Raw genomic sequence first — 17,635 nt, 5'->3', positions numbered from 1 at the left:
AGAGTCACCTATTACTTGTTTTTATCAACTAAAGGTGAGACTATCGGCTCCTAGGAGAATGCTTGCAGGTGCTCACACTGAAGGACTAATTAAAACCTTCCGACCCAACAAAGGAAATTCCACGTACTCTAGCGCAGAATACACAGTATGACCGCGAACTCGAAGGCAGGTTGACGAAGGCTCAGCTGCCAAGGAGAAAGATCACAACCGCCGAGGCGGCACCTGGGTCTGGACGAGTGAGGAGGGCAGCGGGGTGTGACAAGTTTGGGGAGAGCGAAGGGACTCGGCCTGCCACAGGAGTCCTCGCAGGCCGCGGGGCCCGGGATGCGGGCCGCAAAGGGGCGGGCCCAGAACCGCGGAGAAGACTCCTGAAGCCAGGGATGGGGGGGAGCTTGGAAGCGCCTCAGACCATATTGGGGGAGCCTGGCTTCCAGAACCGCCAAGCCCCGCCCCCGCCCCTCTGGGGGCGTGCCCAGGCCTGCGGCGGCCTTCACAGTCTCCGAGGCCACGGCCCCGGCCGTCCGCGACCACTGACCCCCAGCCTACGGCTCGGCGCTGAGCTAGGGCTCAACCCCGCCGGGTGTGTGTGTGTGTGTTCTTGGGGGGTGGGGGGAGTCCCACATCCAGCGCCAACAGCCCCCGCGCCAGACTCCCGCATGCCCCGCCACGATGAGTGGTGCGGCCCGGGCCCGCCCCCTGACGCATGACGCAGAGGGGGGCGTGGCGCCCACCCCGTCACGTGACGGGGGAGTGACCTCGCCGCCCCGCGCAATGGGGGCTTCGGACCCGGAAGTGGCGTCCTGGGCTCCCGGCGGTGCCGCGGGGATGGCGGGAGCCGGAGCTGGAGCCGGAGCTCGCGGCGGGGCGGCGGCGGGGGTCGAGGCCCGGGCTCGCGACCCGCCGCCCGCACACCGCGCGCATCCGCGCCACCCTCGGCCGGCGGCGCAGCCCTCGGCCCGCAGGATGGACGGTGCGTCCGGGGGCTTGGGCTCCGGGGACAACGCCCCGACCACCGAGGCTCTTTTCGTGGCGCTTGGTGCAGGAGTGACGGCGCTCAGCCACCCGCTGCTCTACGTGAAGCTGCTCATCCAGGTGTGGGGGCCAGGGGTGCCACGGGGAGATAGGGGGCTGATATGAAGGTGACCGGCCAGGGTCTGGAGGGGGATGGGGGCGGGGGGGTGTCGAAGGCGATGGATTTGAGGAGGGGGGCGGGGTGGTGCGCAGAAGCGGGAGAAGACTAAGGCGGTTAGGGTTTTAGGGATGCAGCGGGCATAGTTTGGGGATGCAGGAGACGAGTGCAAAAGGGTCAGCGACAAATTTGGGAGAAGATGGAAGGAATGAGGAATTTCGGGGTACAGGGGAGGGAGTATTGGAACGAAGAGATAAGTTTAGGAAATGAAAGAACGGAGGCAATGGACTTGGAGGGGAGGGGCGGCATTTTGGGGTGAAAGAAGCAACATAATTGGGGGAGGGGTGGGAAGTTTTTGGCGATAGGGTGGAGAGGAGGATTGGGGGCCAAGGCACAGTATTCAGAAGATGAACACTTGTTTAGGGTGAAGGAGACCCAAAGCTCTGGATTTGATAGAGAGGGATTTAAAGCGATTTAGGGGGATGAGGGGGGCGCGGAACAAAGGGCTGGGGTCATGGAAGAAAAGGGGGCATCAGCTTCTGGAGAGAAGGGGACAGAGGCACAGATTCAGTGTTGATGGAATTTGGCGAAGGCGAAGGAGTTAGCACAGGAAAGCTATCGGTTTACAGGAGATGGGGGCTCTGGATTTGATGGCGACGACAGATTTGATGGGAGGAGGGGACAGGATGACGTGCTTTGGAGGAGGGGAGCAGATAGGGAGACGCGGTGGGGGGAGGAGTAGTGGCGATCCGTCTGGAAAGGGGAGCGAGGCGGAGGCTTTTGGTGGGGGGAGGGATGACGCATTAGCAGAACATTGAAGTCACGGTTGGGGGCTGGAGTGGTCTGGGCGTATTGGAATTGGCCAGCGGGGCCAGTTGGGAACACAAGGTGGGAGGGTATGTAGGGACTGGCTTAGACTGAGGCCAAGGTAGTCTGTCTCTGCAGTCGAGGCATGCAGGGGCACTGGGCGCTTTTGATCGGACCGACAGTGCCTTTACAGATGAACTGGGCTGCTTGAGAAAGGGAGAGATGGAGCTGGAAGGGGGCGGGGTGCAGGGGGGCGAGGGAGTGCCTTTGGCAAAATTAGGTGGGCGTGACCGAAAGGAGCCAAGCCTAGATGGGGTGGTTCAGGCCTGGACAGTTATCTGAAGATTCAGCCTAGAATTTTTAGCTAAGAAGCAGGAGGGGTTAAAAATTGAGATGGAAACCTAACCAAATCTTGAGGTTTGAGTTGAGTTGAGGCAAATGGGTATCAGATTTACTGTCCTGATAACGGACTGAGAGTGGGAGATACAGTTGGAAAGAGAGGGACTTGAGAACAGGAGTAATTGAAATTTGGGGTCTGAGGAACCCGGGCCAGTGGATTTTGGAGTGCAACAAGGAATATGACAAAGAATGAGGACATTTCAGTCTTGGAAGTAACTGACAGGGTAAAGGTTGAGACTGGTGTCTGGTTGTGATTTGGGAGTAAGGGCTGCTTTTCTTTTAAAAATTCAGGTTGTATTTTCACCAATAGAGATTACAGGTTTCAGAGAGAAACTGAGGCTTTGGAACCGGTGGTACCTGAGATGAGAAGCAAGGATGATGGAATGAGATTGGGCAAGAACTGCAACTTCAGGGTGGCCAATAGGAGTGTCTGTGGAGTGGAGGCTGCTGGAGTACGAGGAATTGGGCAGAGGTCTCCACGAGAAGGAAACTGGAAGTGGCTTCATCATTGGGACCTTGGTAGGAGAAGGTTCTCCCTTCTCTCTTGCAGGAGAAGAAAATTGAAATAAGGGTCACTAGGAAAAGCAGTTGAGGAATGAGAGCGAATGGGGAATGAGGGAGAACAGGGAATTGGGGAATGAGGGAGTCGAGAGGGTGAGACAGTCTGGACAGTGGGTTTTAAGGGTGAGTGAGCCCAGCTGGGGTGACTGAGGTGGTCTGTCCTGTTTGAACGCAGCTGGTGCTGAGTGTAACATATTTGAGGGTGAAATCTTAAATGGATATAGTTTGGGAATTAGAGATAACATTTTGCAAAAAGGTAGATTCCAGTTTGGAGTTGGGTGGCAGGATTGGAGTGGCAGATTTGGGGGTTGTCCCAGAAAAATGAGTAACGGTAGAGAATCTGCCTGCATTGTGGGAGATCTTGGTTCAATCCCGGGTCGGGAAGGTCCCACACGCCTTGGGGCAGCTAACCCCGTGCGCCTCAGGCACCGAAGCCCGAGCACCCTGGAGCCCATGAAGCAGGAGACCCCACTGCAGTGAGAAGCCTGGGCGCCGCTACTAACCCCCTCTCCCTGCAACTGGAGGAGCCCCGCTGGCCGCAGCGAAAACCCAAAATCTTTGAGAGGGAAGGGAATAGGGGTGAGATAGGATCAGCAGGCCTTCGATAACACAGGTAGAAGTTAAGAAAATAGACTCCACAGATTTGGGAGCTATGGGAATGTGGATGAAGGGACTGAGCAGGTTTAAGGGTGAAATCAAATCAGTGGGGTTCCCCAGTTGTGGTGACTGGAGTGGATGAGGCAGCAAAAGGACAGTGGCTCAGACTTGGAGTTGAGGGTATAAAGAAATATGGCCTGTATAAGATAACAAAATCAGAAGAAACCTAACCTCAGAACCTTCAAGCTGTTAGCCCCAAAGGGGAAAGGTCTGGAAGGGGGAGGGTTCACTGCTTAGGTCGCCTGGCCCAGCCCTTCCCTTCAGCTCCCCTGGGCTTGATTTTTTTCTTGTAAGAAGTTCTCCGTCCTGGAGGGAGTTTCTTAAGCCATAATCAGTAATCTGTCATGCAGCTCAGAATCCCATCTGCAGGGGACAACCTCAAACACTTCCAGAAACACTTGACTGAGGTGAAGAAGCAAAAACATTAAGCCCAGAAGCTGGAAGCATGCATAGTTCCACTGATACAGCTGTTTTTGCTCTCTTTCACATCCTAACGGAGCTCCTCTGATTCATCTGGGCAGCTCTGAAGTCCCCTGCCAGGGAGGGGCCCTCTCACAGCCCACTGAGATGCTGGTCTCCTGGACACCTTGCCTCTAGCCGGGCAGCGGAGAATCTTCCCATTAATCAGCAGTATAACAAATGGCCTCACCCCTCAAGGAGAACCCCTCTCCTCCTCACAGAGGTTGGGGTGGCTTGGTCCTTCACTCACCCATGACTTTAGCAGACACCTTAATTATAATCATCATCTGTACAGCAAGGATTATAACTACAGAAATGAGGGGGTCATTCTGTCCCAGGGATGTGGGGTGATCAAGGTTAGATCACCGGTGAGAAATTGTTTGAGGTGACAGTGTGCTCTGCTGGGGAGTGCGAGGGGACGTATCTGTGACGTCTGCAGGGGGTACAGGAGCCATCTGAAGTTTGGGGCTGAGATCTGGGTGTGATGGGTTTTGGTGTTGCCACCTTGGGACTGAGACTGGAGTGACGTTTTTAACCCTAGAGATGAGAATTAACTGAGATTTTTCCCTGAGATAAGCATGGGGTTTGAAGTACCTGAACGTGGGGTGAGGGGAGAGTCCCTGCACTGGAAATACCTGGAATTGGGAGGTCATAACGTTGGGGGATGGGCGGCTTGGATTGTGGTGAGTGTGGTATCTGGAACTGGACGCTTCTGTGCCTCAAGCGATTTCATGATGCTGATAGTTAACAGACAGCAATGAAATTCCGGGTATGTTTTGACGGGGAAAGCGTCATCAGGAACAGCACTGGACTCTGGGAGGAGAGATCGAGGCCTGGGAAAGAGGAGAAGGGAGACCGAATCAGCAGGACAATCTGACTCTGCCTCTGTGTTTGTCGATTCTGAAGGTGGGCCATGAGCCGATGCCCCCCACCATTGGGACCAACGTGCTGGGGAGGAAGGTCCTCTACCTGCCGAGCTTCTTCACCTACGGTGAGTGTGCTCCCCAGGCAGGAAAGACTGCGCCCAGAGAGATGTGAAAGAAGTGTCAAGCAGGGAGCAGGCCCAGCTGGGCCTGGGGAACATGGGGGGGCCGCATGGGGCACCCAGCGGGGAACATGGGGGGCCAGGTGGGTAGCCAGTGGGGAACATGGGGCCACGTGGGGTACCCAGCGTCAGAACTGGTGTGGGAGTCGGGTCAGGGACTGCGGGGTGTCGGGGTGGGAGCCGGTGATCAGCACGGCTATGGGACAGTTCCTCTGCCTGGGCTGCCCGCGGTCAGTGGGAGAGCAGACAGGTGCCCGAGAGGGCTGTCCGGGACGGTGGTTCCTGTCATCTCTGCCACCCCAGGCGGTGCCTGGGAGTGAGGGTGGCAGTGGTTTTCCTTTATTTCCCTCTTGAGCAGTCTGGCTATCCTGTTACCAGTTCTTTGGCCTTCCTGCTCCTCCAGCAGGAGACCTGTTGGCACCTCCTGGGTTCCTTTCCCGCCCTGTTCCCCAGGCAGGAGTGCCCTCTCACTCAAGCACCCCCATCCCCTGGGGTGGAACACTCAGGTGGGTCTCAGCTTCACCTCTGGCCCTGATGACCTGCTTGAGCTCTGGCCCTGCCCTCCTCGTCAGCTGCTGCCCACCCAGGCCCTTCATACAAGCACAGCAGCTCTGCCTGCCTGAGGGTCTCTCCATCGAGAAGCCCACCGCAGTGGGTGGGGCTTGCCCGATGCCAGCAAAGCTCACCAGCTGCCCACACTGTTCGTCCCCAGGCCCACAGCCGGCCAGGACCATTTCACATCTGCCATCCCCGCCCGCCTCCCGAACTTTTTAAACGTGCCTTTGCTCTCACAGCCGGGCTGATCCCCACCTGCTCCATCCATCCCTGCTCATCTTATCTGTGTAGTCAGTCCAGAACAGTCCTCTGAAAAGCTTTCCTCCTGCTAAATAACTTAGGCCCTCGCTGCTGACCCCCCCCCCTTTTTTCCACGTCACACGCTTTTGGCAGAACCTCACGTCCCGTTTCTCTTCCAGTTTGGCCACCTTATTGTTGAGTACAGCGTGGGCCAGGTGGAAGATGTCATTTTTGGGGGAGAAGTCTGTTCATATTTGTTTCATTTAAAAATTGTCAGTGTCGGGGAGGAAGATGTCACAGGTTTAGGGAACCCCCCACCGCCCCCCCCAACTGTCGCACAATGAAGCCAGTGTACACAGTGGACACTTGCCCTGTGGGAGGCCGGGTGGCAGGCTGCCAGCCCCGCGCCGCTGTCTCTCTGTACACGGCCGTGCCGGGCTCTAGGCCTAGAGAGGCGGGGACCCAGACCATCTCTGTTGATGTCCCACAGTCATTCTCGAAAGGACACAGGGTGGAGGGTCTTGACAGTTATCTTATAGCCTCTTGTGAAGATGAGCCAAGTCCTGAGGTGCCTCCTGCCCTGTTTATATAAATGTGGTCTCAGTGCAGATGGTGGAAGCAGGTGCCCGATGGGCATTTCTGGACACCATACCTGCTCTCGAGTTGGGGAGGGGGCCCAGCTGTCTGGCTGTCTAGACACTGTTTGGACAGGATCTCTTCCTCCCCATCAAGGTGAAAAATGTGGCATTCTTCAGTCTTCTCCCGGGAAGGACCTCTTGGCGAGTTTTTTTGGGGACTACAGGGAAACCATGGAATGATGGAGCCCCCAGCCAGCCAGGGGGCCCATTGGTGGCGCAGAGGCCTCTCCAGGCACTTCTGCTTGCCCTTCTCTGCCCTGGTTCATAATTCTGCTCTGAGATGGGGGGAGGTAGGCATGCTCCCTCCTCTTCTTCTGGCTCGGAAACTGGGTGGAAATAGAAAGAGGCTAAGTGTCCTCTCTTTCTGGAACTCACGCTCAGGCTTTATCCCACCAGCTCTCCTTCCGGCTGCTTGGAGCTCCCTGCCCCCAAAACAAACCTTCCTTCTGCCTGTTCCCTCCGCCAGAGCGTCCTCCCAGTGGCCCAGCCTCCTCTCTCCTCTTCCTCTCTTTCCAGCCCCACCCCTGGCTCTGGAAGCCAAACCAGCTGGTACCAGGTGCCCTGGGGCCGGGAAAGCCGGTGGAGCTGCCACGCAGAATGGCTGCTGGCAGACGCGGGGAGGGGAGGACAGGCACGTTTCAGGTTCCCACCACTGTGCGGAGCTGGAGAGCCGAGGTCAGGGCTTTGAGGGGCTCTGTGTGAGGGACCGTTCTGCTAGCTTCCAGGCACTCAGGTTTATAAAAATTTGTCTTGTCTCCTTTTTGAACATTGTCTAAAAGTTGCTATTTAACAAAATAAAGCAACAGAAGGTTAAGAAAGTATCCATTTAGAGACCCTTACGGATAGCAGTGACTTAGATAGGGTCCAGCTTCCCTGACCGCTTGTTTTTTCTGTAGAGTAGTTCATCAGTGCTCTATTTTAGTTTCTTCTCCACTGGTTTTACTCCCCTCCCCTGCCATCCCCCGTGATTAGTAAATGCCAGGAGGTGCCTGGTGGGGTCCTGGGTGCAGCACGTGACGAAGTGGGCATGTCCCTCTCCCTCTCGAGCCTTTCTCCCAGGCCCCCTTCCTTTTCCTTTTCCCTCCCTTAGTTTGCAAACTTCATAGTTCCCTGGGGGCAGTCTTTTCCCTTTTTTTTTTCCTGTTTTCCAGAGGAAAACATTTTTCATCAGCAACAGAGTTGGTTCCTAGGTTGTAGCACTGAAGCTGCTGAGTTGAAAACCTGTTGCTCAATTTGCCAAAATTTTTCAAAGCTAAAAAAAAAACCCATGAACCTGTTTGTCCAAAAAAAAATATATATATGTTTTGAAGGTTTTGCAAAAGGAAATGGGCTAGAGAAGACGATTGGGAGTGGGGCCCAAGTGTTCCCAGGGGCGTGGCCGGTGCTCCCTCCCATGACGGAATCCGGCAGCTACCGAGGGACAAGGCCGCGCCTGTTCTGGGAGTGAAGTGTGACCCAGGAGTGGGTGGGCCGGGGCTGGGCGTGACGCTGCCCCATCTGCTCTCCCGCAGCCAAGTACATCGTGCAGGTGGACGGGAAGATAGGGCTGTTCCGAGGCCTGAGCCCCCGGCTGATGTCCAACGCCCTCTCCACTGTGACCCGGGGCAGCATGAAGAAGGTGAGCCCGGGGTGAAGCCAGGACCGGCTGCCCGGCACTTCCCGAGCTCCCGACCCCCCTGCAGGCCACTGTGGGCACCCGTCCTGCTTCTCAGTGCCTGGGTTGGTTGGGGCACCCTGCCCCCCACAGCACCATAGCCAGACTCCAAGGCCAGGTGGTCCGGTGCTGAGTCCCCTCAATTGGAAACACTCCTGCTCCCCGATGCACCCTGTGACACTCGACGGGAGCTTTCCCCGCCAGCTCCAGCCCTGGGGGGGTTTCCCACGCTGGGCCCCGCTAACAGACATGGCCAGGAAAAGCAGCCGGAGCTGCGTCCTGCCCTCTGCGTCCCCTCCCAGTTCCATCTCAGAGGCACGCTCGCACTCTGCTTCTGAGCCGCCTCTGCTGTTTGCATCTCAGGTTTTCCCTCCAGATGAGATCGAGCAGGTTTCCAACAAGGATGACATGAAGACTTCTCTGAGGAAGGTGGTGAAGGAGGTGGGTACCCAGCTCCGGAGAAGAGCCTGATCATCATTTCTCACTGCCAAGTCAGGCCAGTCGGTGAAGAGTCAACAGTTGGGGCCTCCTGCGTGTTCAGTGGGGGGCGGAGGGCAGGATTGTGCACGGGTGAACCGGGGCCCGTCTGAGGTAGACTGACCCACGTGGGAGCCTCGGGATCCTGGTTTCTCCCTGTTAAGTACTCATAGCTCCCCGTGAGCGTCAGTTCCGGAGACGGGCCAGGCTGAGTCCCCGCCTCTGCTCTCTTGCAGACCTCGTACGAGATGATGATGCAGTGCGTGTCACGCATGCTGGCCCATCCCCTGCATGGTGAGCCGCCCCGCTGGAGACTGCATCCCAGCCGTGGGATGAGCCCTCGCGGATGGTAGACGGGGAGCAGTGGAGTGACTGGGAAGTAGCATTACTGGGATCGGCCGGACGTCCAGTCCAGTGGAGTCGGGGCTCTTCCCAGGCAGCAGAAATGGGACGTGCTCACAGGGTGTCTCCTGATCGCAGGAATCCCAGAGGCCGCCTCCCCTCCTGGGCTCGGACACAGGCCCCGCGGCACGGTGGCCACCATGCCGGGCACCGCGGCCGGGGAGTTGTGGCCTTTGGCCGTCGTGTCACCTGTGTTTCCTTTCTCCTCAGTCATCTCAATGCGCTGCATGGTCCAGTTTGTGGGACGGGAGGCCAAGTACAGGTGCGTAATGCTACTCAGGATGAGCAGGAGGGCCCTGTCACTACTCAGAGTCTGCCAGGACAGGCCAGACTGGGATCAGCTCCCGCCCCGTTTCTGCCGTTTCTAACAGCTTCAGAGGAGTGGGCTAGTGACTTCCGTAGTCTGAGTCCAGGGCGTCTTCTCCCTCGCTCATCTAGGGCATCCCTGGATGAGCTTGGATGCCCTGCAGAGGCGGGGGTGGATTGGAGTCCACTTGATTAGGGGTCCCACCAGGGTTCCCTCCTGACCCCTGGGTCATGTCCTGACCCTGCCTCCAGCTGTTGCAGGAGCGGGCTTATAGTTGGTTTCCTGCTCTGCTAAGCCGCCATCCAGCCCGTGGGCTCAGGGCTTGTCCCTCCCATTGTTTACCTGCCATGCCTGGGTGCTCTGGGGTCATCCGTGTGTTGATCCCGCCCTTCCCTGGGGCACTTGTGCCTTCCCTTCCCTCTGGGTGCAGGACAGGAGGGGGTCCTGGAGACATAGGGCAGGAGTCATGCGCTTGTCACCCTTCCTCTCAGCTTCTCATTTCCTGGGTTCGGTGGTTGCCTGCAGCTGTCCTTGGGGCCACTGCCCCAGGAAGCTTGGCTGCCATGGTGCCTCCTTTTGAGTTCACCGGTGGCAAATTGGCCCATTTCCCCCAGTGGGCTCAGAACCCAGTGGGCCGAGCACAAGTGGGTCCTGGCAGGGCTCTGGCTCCCCCCGCCTTTCACCTAGGCTACCCCAGGCCCCTCAGCTTTGCAGAGCTTCCCTGCATTGTCTGGGCCCCGGAGGTTGCAGGTGAGCCCCCTTTGCGTTTCACACCTAAGACGTCCCAGCCTGCCCTCTGATGGCTAAGAGGCTGCAGCGGGCGGGGCACATGTTCCCAGCTGCCTGCTGGGATAGGCCAGGTGTCTGTCTTTTCCCAGACTGGGCGATCTGGGCCGTCTGCTGCAGGGCCCTCTATTCCTTCCCTGCCCTCTGGGAAGGAGCCTCTCTCCACTCGCCTCCTCTGTCTCTCTGTCAGGCACTCAGGTTCCAGAAGGTTGTTCAGCCAGAGCTGAGCACAAAAGCCTGCCAGGAGAAGGGCCCGTCGCCTTGTAGCAGCCCAGGCTGGAAGGTTCATTCCTACATTCCAGATCCACTCAAGATAGCCATAGAGATCTGGGGTTCTACCCCCGGTGGGGTGGGTTTCCTGAGTCTCAGTGAACTGTGTCAATGCCCCCCTCACCCCCAAACAAGGGCTGTGACCATCTCCACTTGGCTTCTGCCCGGTGACAGAGGATGTCCCCTCCCCATCCCAGCCAGGGCTGGATGGCTCTGAGCAGGGGTGGGGGGCTCCCCACCCGACCCGGGTGCGGGCTTCTCGCAGGCACCTGGTGACCTTGTGTTCCCCGTGTTCTCCACAGTGGCGTGTTGAGCTCCATTGGGAAGATTTTCAAAGAGGAGGGCCTGCTGGGATTCTTTGTGTACGTGAGTTTTATACTCCCTGTAACTGTCATGGAGCAGGGTCTACTAACAGGCGCGTTCTCAACCCTCAGGCCACGGCTGCTAGCCTCAGACTAACCGCCGCGCCTCGGCTCGGCCAGTAGAGCTCCACAGCGTGTGCGTTGTGGACCGACCGGCAGAACCAGAGCTGCCCAGCCCCCTCCACGCCACGGCTCGCCCAGCAATAGTACTGTCCGTCCAGCACACCGGGTGTGCGGGGACCATCCCCCCACTCCAACCCCACTGCCTCCATCTGTCTGCTCCAGGGCTGGGGGGCAGGCACAAGGCTGGCCTTCAGGAGGTCTTCAGCTCCATCGTCTTTGATTTCACTGCAGAAAAACAGCTGGAAGGCTGTGACTTGGGCTGAAGGTCAAGCCCTGGGCAGCTCGTAAGCTGACTCCAGCTGATAAATGCTGTTTGACAAAGTAGTTCTTCATATTCAACATTTGGGCTTCCCAGGAGGTGCTAGTGGTAAAGAACTGGTCACCCGTCTGCCCATGCAGGAGATGTAAGAGACACGGGTTCGATCCCTGGGTTGGGAAGATCCCCTGGAGAAGGAAATGGCAACCCACTGTAATACTTTTGCCTGGGAAATCCCATGGACAGAGGAGCCTGGCGGGCTATATATAGTCCATAGGGTCGCAAAGAATCAGATACAACTGAAGTGACTTGACATTCAACATTCAGAATGCTTTGCATTATAGTCCTGTTTCTGGCTTCTCTTCAAAAGTTAAGACCTGGCTGTTCCAGGCCTGCATTTCTGCAGAGCAGCTGTCGGCAGGGCACACCATCTCTTGAGGGTCCCAGACCCTCCACCCTATTTGGTGTCTTATACCCCCCTTGCTCCACCTCTAAAGAAAACTCACACTGTATAAAAAGACTGTCAACCATGAACAGAACCCAAAAGCCAGGCCTTACAGATACTTTTGTTTTTCTTTTTTTAGGTCTAGACACTGACATACATGCTGTCACGAGCATAGTGTGCTAGACCTGGGGCTCTGTGTTCACTCACGTGGAGGTGTCATGTCGGCCAGGTGTTCTGCACATAGGCGTGTGTGCGTGTGTATGTAGTTCTCGGTAGGAGGTGAATTTGCCACAGGGGATGTAAGTAATGTCCGGAGACATCTTTTGGTTGTCACAACTGGGATCTAGTGGGTACAGACGAGGGATGTTGCTAAACATTTCGAAATGCAGAGGTCGGCTCCCACGACAAAGAATTTACTCAGCCCTAAAGGTCGACAGTGCCAAGGCTGACAAACTTTGATTTATATGCACATACTTATTCAAACATACGTTCATATCTATGTATATCTATACGTGTGTGTGTGTGTGTGTGAATAAATATTTGCTTGTGTGACTAGTACTTCAGACCTTAAAACACTGCATATCATTGCCTCTGGTATTTTTAACTCTCACTGTATATACATTCTGTTCTGATGTGTGAATAGGACTCCCACACAACAGCTGCTTACCCATTGGATTCTTTTTTTCTTTTGCATATTTGTAGAACATGATCTGTGTGCTCAGAAATCGCTGAGTGTATATGTGAAAAGTCAGTCTGAACACAGATGGAACCAACAGGATTGGAAATTGCATTCATGAAGGTTCATTTTATTAATATCCCTCATATCATATTAATAGGTGTGTTATATATATTTTTTAAACTTTTCAGATATTTTAAAATATTTTTAAAAATTAAAAAATCCTAATTCTGCGTCCTCTCCCGAAGATACAGCCATTCTCCTGAAACTCTCTCCACATGAATTCACATCTAAACAAGCAACGCATTTTTTAAAAAAAGGAAAAAGACCATAAGGATCACACAGGACCCACTGATACCAGTCTGGCTTTTTGCCCTCAGCACTGTATCTTAGGAAAACTTCATATTACTGTGTAGAGATGCTTATTCTAAAGGCCATCACCTTAAAAGGCAGCCCTCCTTACAGAAGCTTGTATGGAGTGTCTTTGGTGGAATGTTCCAGGGGTGAAGACAGACTCCTTGAGCAAAGTTTTAGGAGAGTTGATTAGGTAAATAGGCAAAAGGAAAATTGCCAAAGTGTAAGTACTCTCTCCTTATCTGCATTTGAAAATCCCAGATTTTGCAACATTCATGTCTTAAGGCCCAGCTTCCGTAGTTTGAAAACCACTTATGAGATCATAGGCTTAACTTGTGCTCTCAGATGTGGCCTACAGCACGCACCCCGCCACCCCACACCCTGTGAAGAAAGGAACACTGCCTTCCTGGTGTGGACAGCCGCTGGCCCACGTGGCCCCTGCAGCCTTCCTTCCTGAGGCGGTGCTGGTAGATAACGCTGACGTTTAGAGCTTGGAACATCCTTGCCTGCTTCCTGGGTGTGGAGCCCCCAGTAATTGCTCCCTTCCCTCTCCTGCTCATCTCTGCTCACCTTGTTTTTTTAGCGGCTTAATCCCTCACCTCCTGGGCGATGTGGTTTTCTTGTGGGGCTGTAACCTGCTGGCCCATTTCATCAATGCCTACCTGGTGGATGACAGCGTGAGTGACACCCCAGGGGGGCTGGGGAACGACCAGAATCCAGGTTCCCAGGTTGGTTGGAACAAGGACTTGTCCATCTTTCCATGTACTGCTGATGCCCAGGGTCTGGGGCAGACTTGAGGACTTGAGGATTCTGAGCACTGGGCCCTGGGGGCTGGAGAGGGTCCCTAGCGGGGAGGGGTCTGAGCAGAAGACGTCCGATGGTCCCTGAGTGAACTTTGTCTCCGAGGAGATGAGATCGCTAATGAGACCTACAGGGGTTCATGGGATGCCCATCCCTGGGCAGCTTCACCGGTAACACGGATACGGATTTTATCCAAGGCTGGTTTGAGACAGTGACCCAACTAGGGGGTCCCTAGTAAGTCAGGAGATAGCGTTCACTTAGTGTTGTAGGCTTGTTCGGGCCCTTTTGTGAACAGTGACGTTTGATCCTGACAGCACCCCAGTTGTGAAAGAAGCAGAGTCAGGGTGACACTGTTTTACAGACAGATGAGCCCCAGAGATTGAAGGGCTGTCCTGAGGCCCTTGGCTGTGAGTCGGCAGTGCTGGGACTAGGTCTCCCTCCCTGGGCCCAGCTGAGGGTGCTTCAGTCAGCTAGGGCACGTGCCGTGCAGGCATACCCTTCTCTTGTTAGCAGGAGTCTCCATAGCTAGGTGTGCACAGACCTCTCAGCTGGTTGAGTCTGGCATGGGGAAGCCTTGATCCTTCTAAAAAACACTGGTTAAGAAAGCTGGGGACTTGATAGGTTGACTAGTTCTGCCTGAACCAAGATACGAGTTGGGGGGCCGTGATGGGCTGGGGCTTCTGTAGCCAGACATCCCAGGATCGCCTACCCTTGGAGGGTTGACGAGGGCCTGGGGACTTGTCTGCCAGAATTGCTTTGTTGGGGGTTGGGGGCTCATCGTCTTGTGTCTGTGTCTGGGCCCCAGAACGGCAGTTCCAAGGAGAGGGTGGTCTGGGAAAGAGTCCATGGTGAGGAGTGCCTCGGGGCTCGCAGCTGGGGCAGAGGGAAGTGGGCCATTTGAAGTGGGTAAGTGGAGTCTTACTGGCTTTTTAACACAAGCAAATTCCAGTCACAGTGATTAGAGTAGCACACCCACGGCCCTGCCCTCGCTCCAGAGCATTGGGAGTGGGTGAGCTGGGACAGCCGGGTGGTTGGTGGGGGTTGTCCCCCAGCTGACGGGCTTCCTCCAGTCCAGGTGGGCAAGTGTTTGACCAGGGGCTGCTGCACTTAACCTCAGACAGCGGCAGTCAGCACTTCACTGAAAGTATTTTTCGAGTGCTTCAGGCTAAAGTGAGGCTGCTGCTCAAGCAGAGGGCCCAGCAGACCTCTGCCCAGGTTTGCAGGGTGTCCATCTGGTGGGGCAGCCCCACAGGAGGCTAAGGGATAGGTTGTCACCCTTCCTGGTTTGGGGCTGTTTCATGGGTAAAATTGAATTCAGGAGTTGGGCCTGAAGGGAATGAGAGTTTGGGGAGGTAGGGGGCAGAAAACCCAGAGGTGCTCCTCACCTTTCACTGTGGGACCCAGGATTCTGTTTGAGTGGTTTAGATGGGCACCTGGTTTTCCACTCAGTAAGCACTTACGTGTGCTGAGCCCTGGGCACTGATCAAACAAAGGTCCAGTCCTCAGGACTTACAGAGGCTGCAGCCCAGAAGTCCACTTTCTTGTTCTTCACCGCTCACCACCCCTGGTGGGGTCACAGAAGCCCTTTCAGTCAGGATATCCCAGTTCCGCCCCCCAGATGATCGCAGCTGACTCACAGATTGTAGGAGCTGCCGGCAGGCCCTGTAAGTGGGCACCGCATGTGCGGCAGGCATGTGAGGAGCTGAGTGCTAGTAGGGTGCAAGGCCAGCGTGGACGGCAAGGTGAAGGGGGCTGCAGAGCAGGCAGTGAGGAGGGGGCCTGCACATCAGAAGTCTGCTTCCCGAGCTCCCGAGCCAAACCCGTCTCCCTTTGTGTCTCTCCAGTTCAGCCAGGCGCTGGCCATCCGGAGCTACACCAAATTTGTGATGGGGGTAAGTCAGGCCCCGAATGGCCCTTTCCACAGTGCTGGGGGCCTGGGTGGGGCCTAGGAGGCCAGCTCCAGTGGTGGCTGGAGGCAGGCCTCAGTGAAGGCTGCTGGCACGGGGTGTGCCTGCCCCCTGAACTCAGGCTGGGGCGGCAGTGGGTGGGGTCGCTGACCCTCGGGTCTTCCTGCAGATTGCAGTGAGCATGCTGACCTACCCCTTCCTGCTGGTCGGCGATCTCATGGCTGTGAACAACTGCGGGTAGGTGTGTGCCCCTCCCCCAGGCACCCTGCCAGGGCTGCTGGGGGTACCTGGCTGAGCCCGCCCCCACCCCCCACCCCTGGCTGCCCACTGTGGCCTCGGCCCACCTGGCACGCCGGCTTCCTCTGGGATTCGTCGTACCCCTTTGGGAGGAGTATGTGGATGGTGGCAGCTCTAGCTCTTTCCACCATCTTCTGGGTCTGACACACTCTTCTTCCCGGGCAGGCTGCAGGCTGGGCTCCCTCCTTACTCCCCAGTATTCAAATCCTGGATCCACTGCTGGAAGTACCTGAGCGTGCAGGTAAGCATGCACTCCAGGGAGTTTTCTCCTCATTTCTCTACATTGATCAGAGAGAAAAGATTTTTGTATACTCTTCATTACATGGAAAGTTAAGGGCTTGTCATGGAATCCAAGGCTTTTAAAAGTAAATTTTACTCTATTTAGAAGGGGTTTGAGGTGCTTAGATCTGAATTTCTTTAAGAATTAAACATCAGACTAGGTCTTTTCTTCACCTTTTAAAGACTCAGAACAAATATGGGCAAGCCCACGGGGTAGGTGGTAAAGCCCGAGAACTCCTTATAACCTTGAGTGACCTGGGCTGAAGACACCTGGCCTGTTGGAGGCCGGCCCCTCCTTCCCGCAGGACGCCCCGGGTGCCCAAGAGAGCCTGAGCTTGGCGCTGGGCCACATGGTGAGCTTGGTGAGAGTGCCAGTCTTGAAGTTTTTGTGTTGCCCAGGCACACTCCTGCTGGCTGGAGCTCTGGGTCAAAGGTCCAGGTGGCTGGCCCAGGGCAGGTCCTTAGCTTCCCTGGCCCTGGTTGGCCTCAGTAGGATGAGGCAGGGGCCTGGGCAGGAGGAACCAGCACACTGACGGGTCTCCGGCTTGAGAAAAGGATGATGGATGGAAAGAAAGCAGGGAGGCGTGAGACAGACACAGGCCTTCAGCGACTCAGGTGGTTCCATGTGCATCGCAGCCTGTGTATGGGAGGAGCTCTAGGCCCCTTGGCTCTGATGCCAGAGAGCAGCGAGTATCCTCCTCAGGAGCCCCGTCAACACTGGACACACTGTGCTTCAGCACAGAGCAGATTCTGACATTCCCCCCGAGGAGTGCAAACCCAGACCGGCTGCCTCCAACCCCGGGGGCTCACAGCTCCCGGCCCTTTGTTGGTCACATGCTGGCCCAGCTCTGTGTGGGTTCAGGAGCCTGGCCTCCCCTCTCAACTGACCTGACTGCTCTTTCCAATCCAGGGCCAGCTCTTCCGAGGCTCCAGCCTGCTTTTCCGTCGCGTGTCATCAGGATCGTGCTTTGCCCTGGAGTAACCTGAATCACCTAAAACAAACAGCTAAACCAACCGTGCTGTCTCAGCCTGGCCACCGCGGGTGAGGCCTGATCACCTCGGGGCACCTGTCAGACAACCACCCCAGCATCACCTAGATGTGCTCTAGCTCGGCTGGGCTCCAGTTTCCATATTTCCCATGTGTCTGTCCAGAAGCAGGGGCTGGGTGGGGGTGAGGCTGCGTCCAGTGGGCTGGGCATTGTTGGACCCGGGGAAGGTGGGGTGGGGCTGGGGAATGGGGCTCCAATCCCCTTACTTTGCAGATCTCCCGAGTCGGCCTTGTGCAGGGGGCTTGCGGAGGCCCACACTGGATGGGTACAGGCTCCTGAGGTCAGGTGGCACTGCCCCACTCAACCCCTCAATTCAGCCCCAGCTCTCATCCCCGCAGCTCAGCTGGGAGCTTCGCGCTCTTGCTTTGTAAATAGGGTGTGATCCCCTTTCGGGAGGCTGCCGTCACGTCCCAGCCTTGGCTAGGAGGCTGTCTTCGTTTTTCTCAACACTACTTGTCTGATTAAGGCAGCACCTTCTAAATGGGAAATCATGTGTCTGCTCAGAATGTGGTCCCCTCCCCGTCAAGTTAAAGGCTCGTCGATTTAATGGTGATGCCTCACGTGCAGGAAATGGTTATCTGTGCAATTGTGAACACCCAGATGTTACGCAGATCAGCGTCTCTAGTCGTATCCAGTTTAAAGTTCCTAATAAGATCTGACCCTTTCTCCCGCAAATAAATGCATTGGTGGTGATTTGGAA

General features: G+C 56.0%; 1 protein-coding gene across 4 annotated transcripts; it reads left to right on the top strand.

Moving 5' to 3' along the window:
• Positions 1–766: 766 nt before the first annotated feature.
• On the top strand, positions 767–17,635 carry MTCH1 (mitochondrial carrier 1). 4 transcript variants are annotated; one of them, XM_027958948.2, is made up of 12 exons: positions 767–1,092; positions 4,919–5,003; positions 8,002–8,108; positions 8,508–8,585; positions 8,858–8,915; positions 9,234–9,285; positions 10,689–10,748; positions 13,186–13,279; positions 15,248–15,295; positions 15,480–15,547; positions 15,773–15,848; positions 16,797–17,635. In XM_027958948.2, exons 1-12 carry the CDS (start codon positions 772–774, stop codon positions 16,866–16,868), a joined length of 1,119 nt encoding a protein of 372 aa, XP_027814749.1. In that variant the 5' UTR covers positions 767–771; the 3' UTR covers positions 16,869–17,635. The 4 variants fall into 4 exon arrangements, with proteins under 4 accessions (XP_027814749.1, XP_014958065.2, XP_060259132.1 ...); XM_015102579.3 differs by having other exon boundaries at positions 13,186–13,330; XM_060403149.1 differs by lacking the exon at positions 16,797–17,635 and having other exon boundaries at positions 15,773–16,041.

This window comes from Ovis aries, chromosome 20, assembly GCF_016772045.2.
Source record: "Ovis aries strain OAR_USU_Benz2616 breed Rambouillet chromosome 20, ARS-UI_Ramb_v3.0, whole genome shotgun sequence".
Lineage (NCBI taxonomy): Eukaryota > Metazoa > Chordata > Mammalia > Artiodactyla > Bovidae > Ovis > Ovis aries.
Note: the sequence above shows the minus strand (reverse complement) of the source record. Positions and strands in the feature narration are given on the sequence as shown.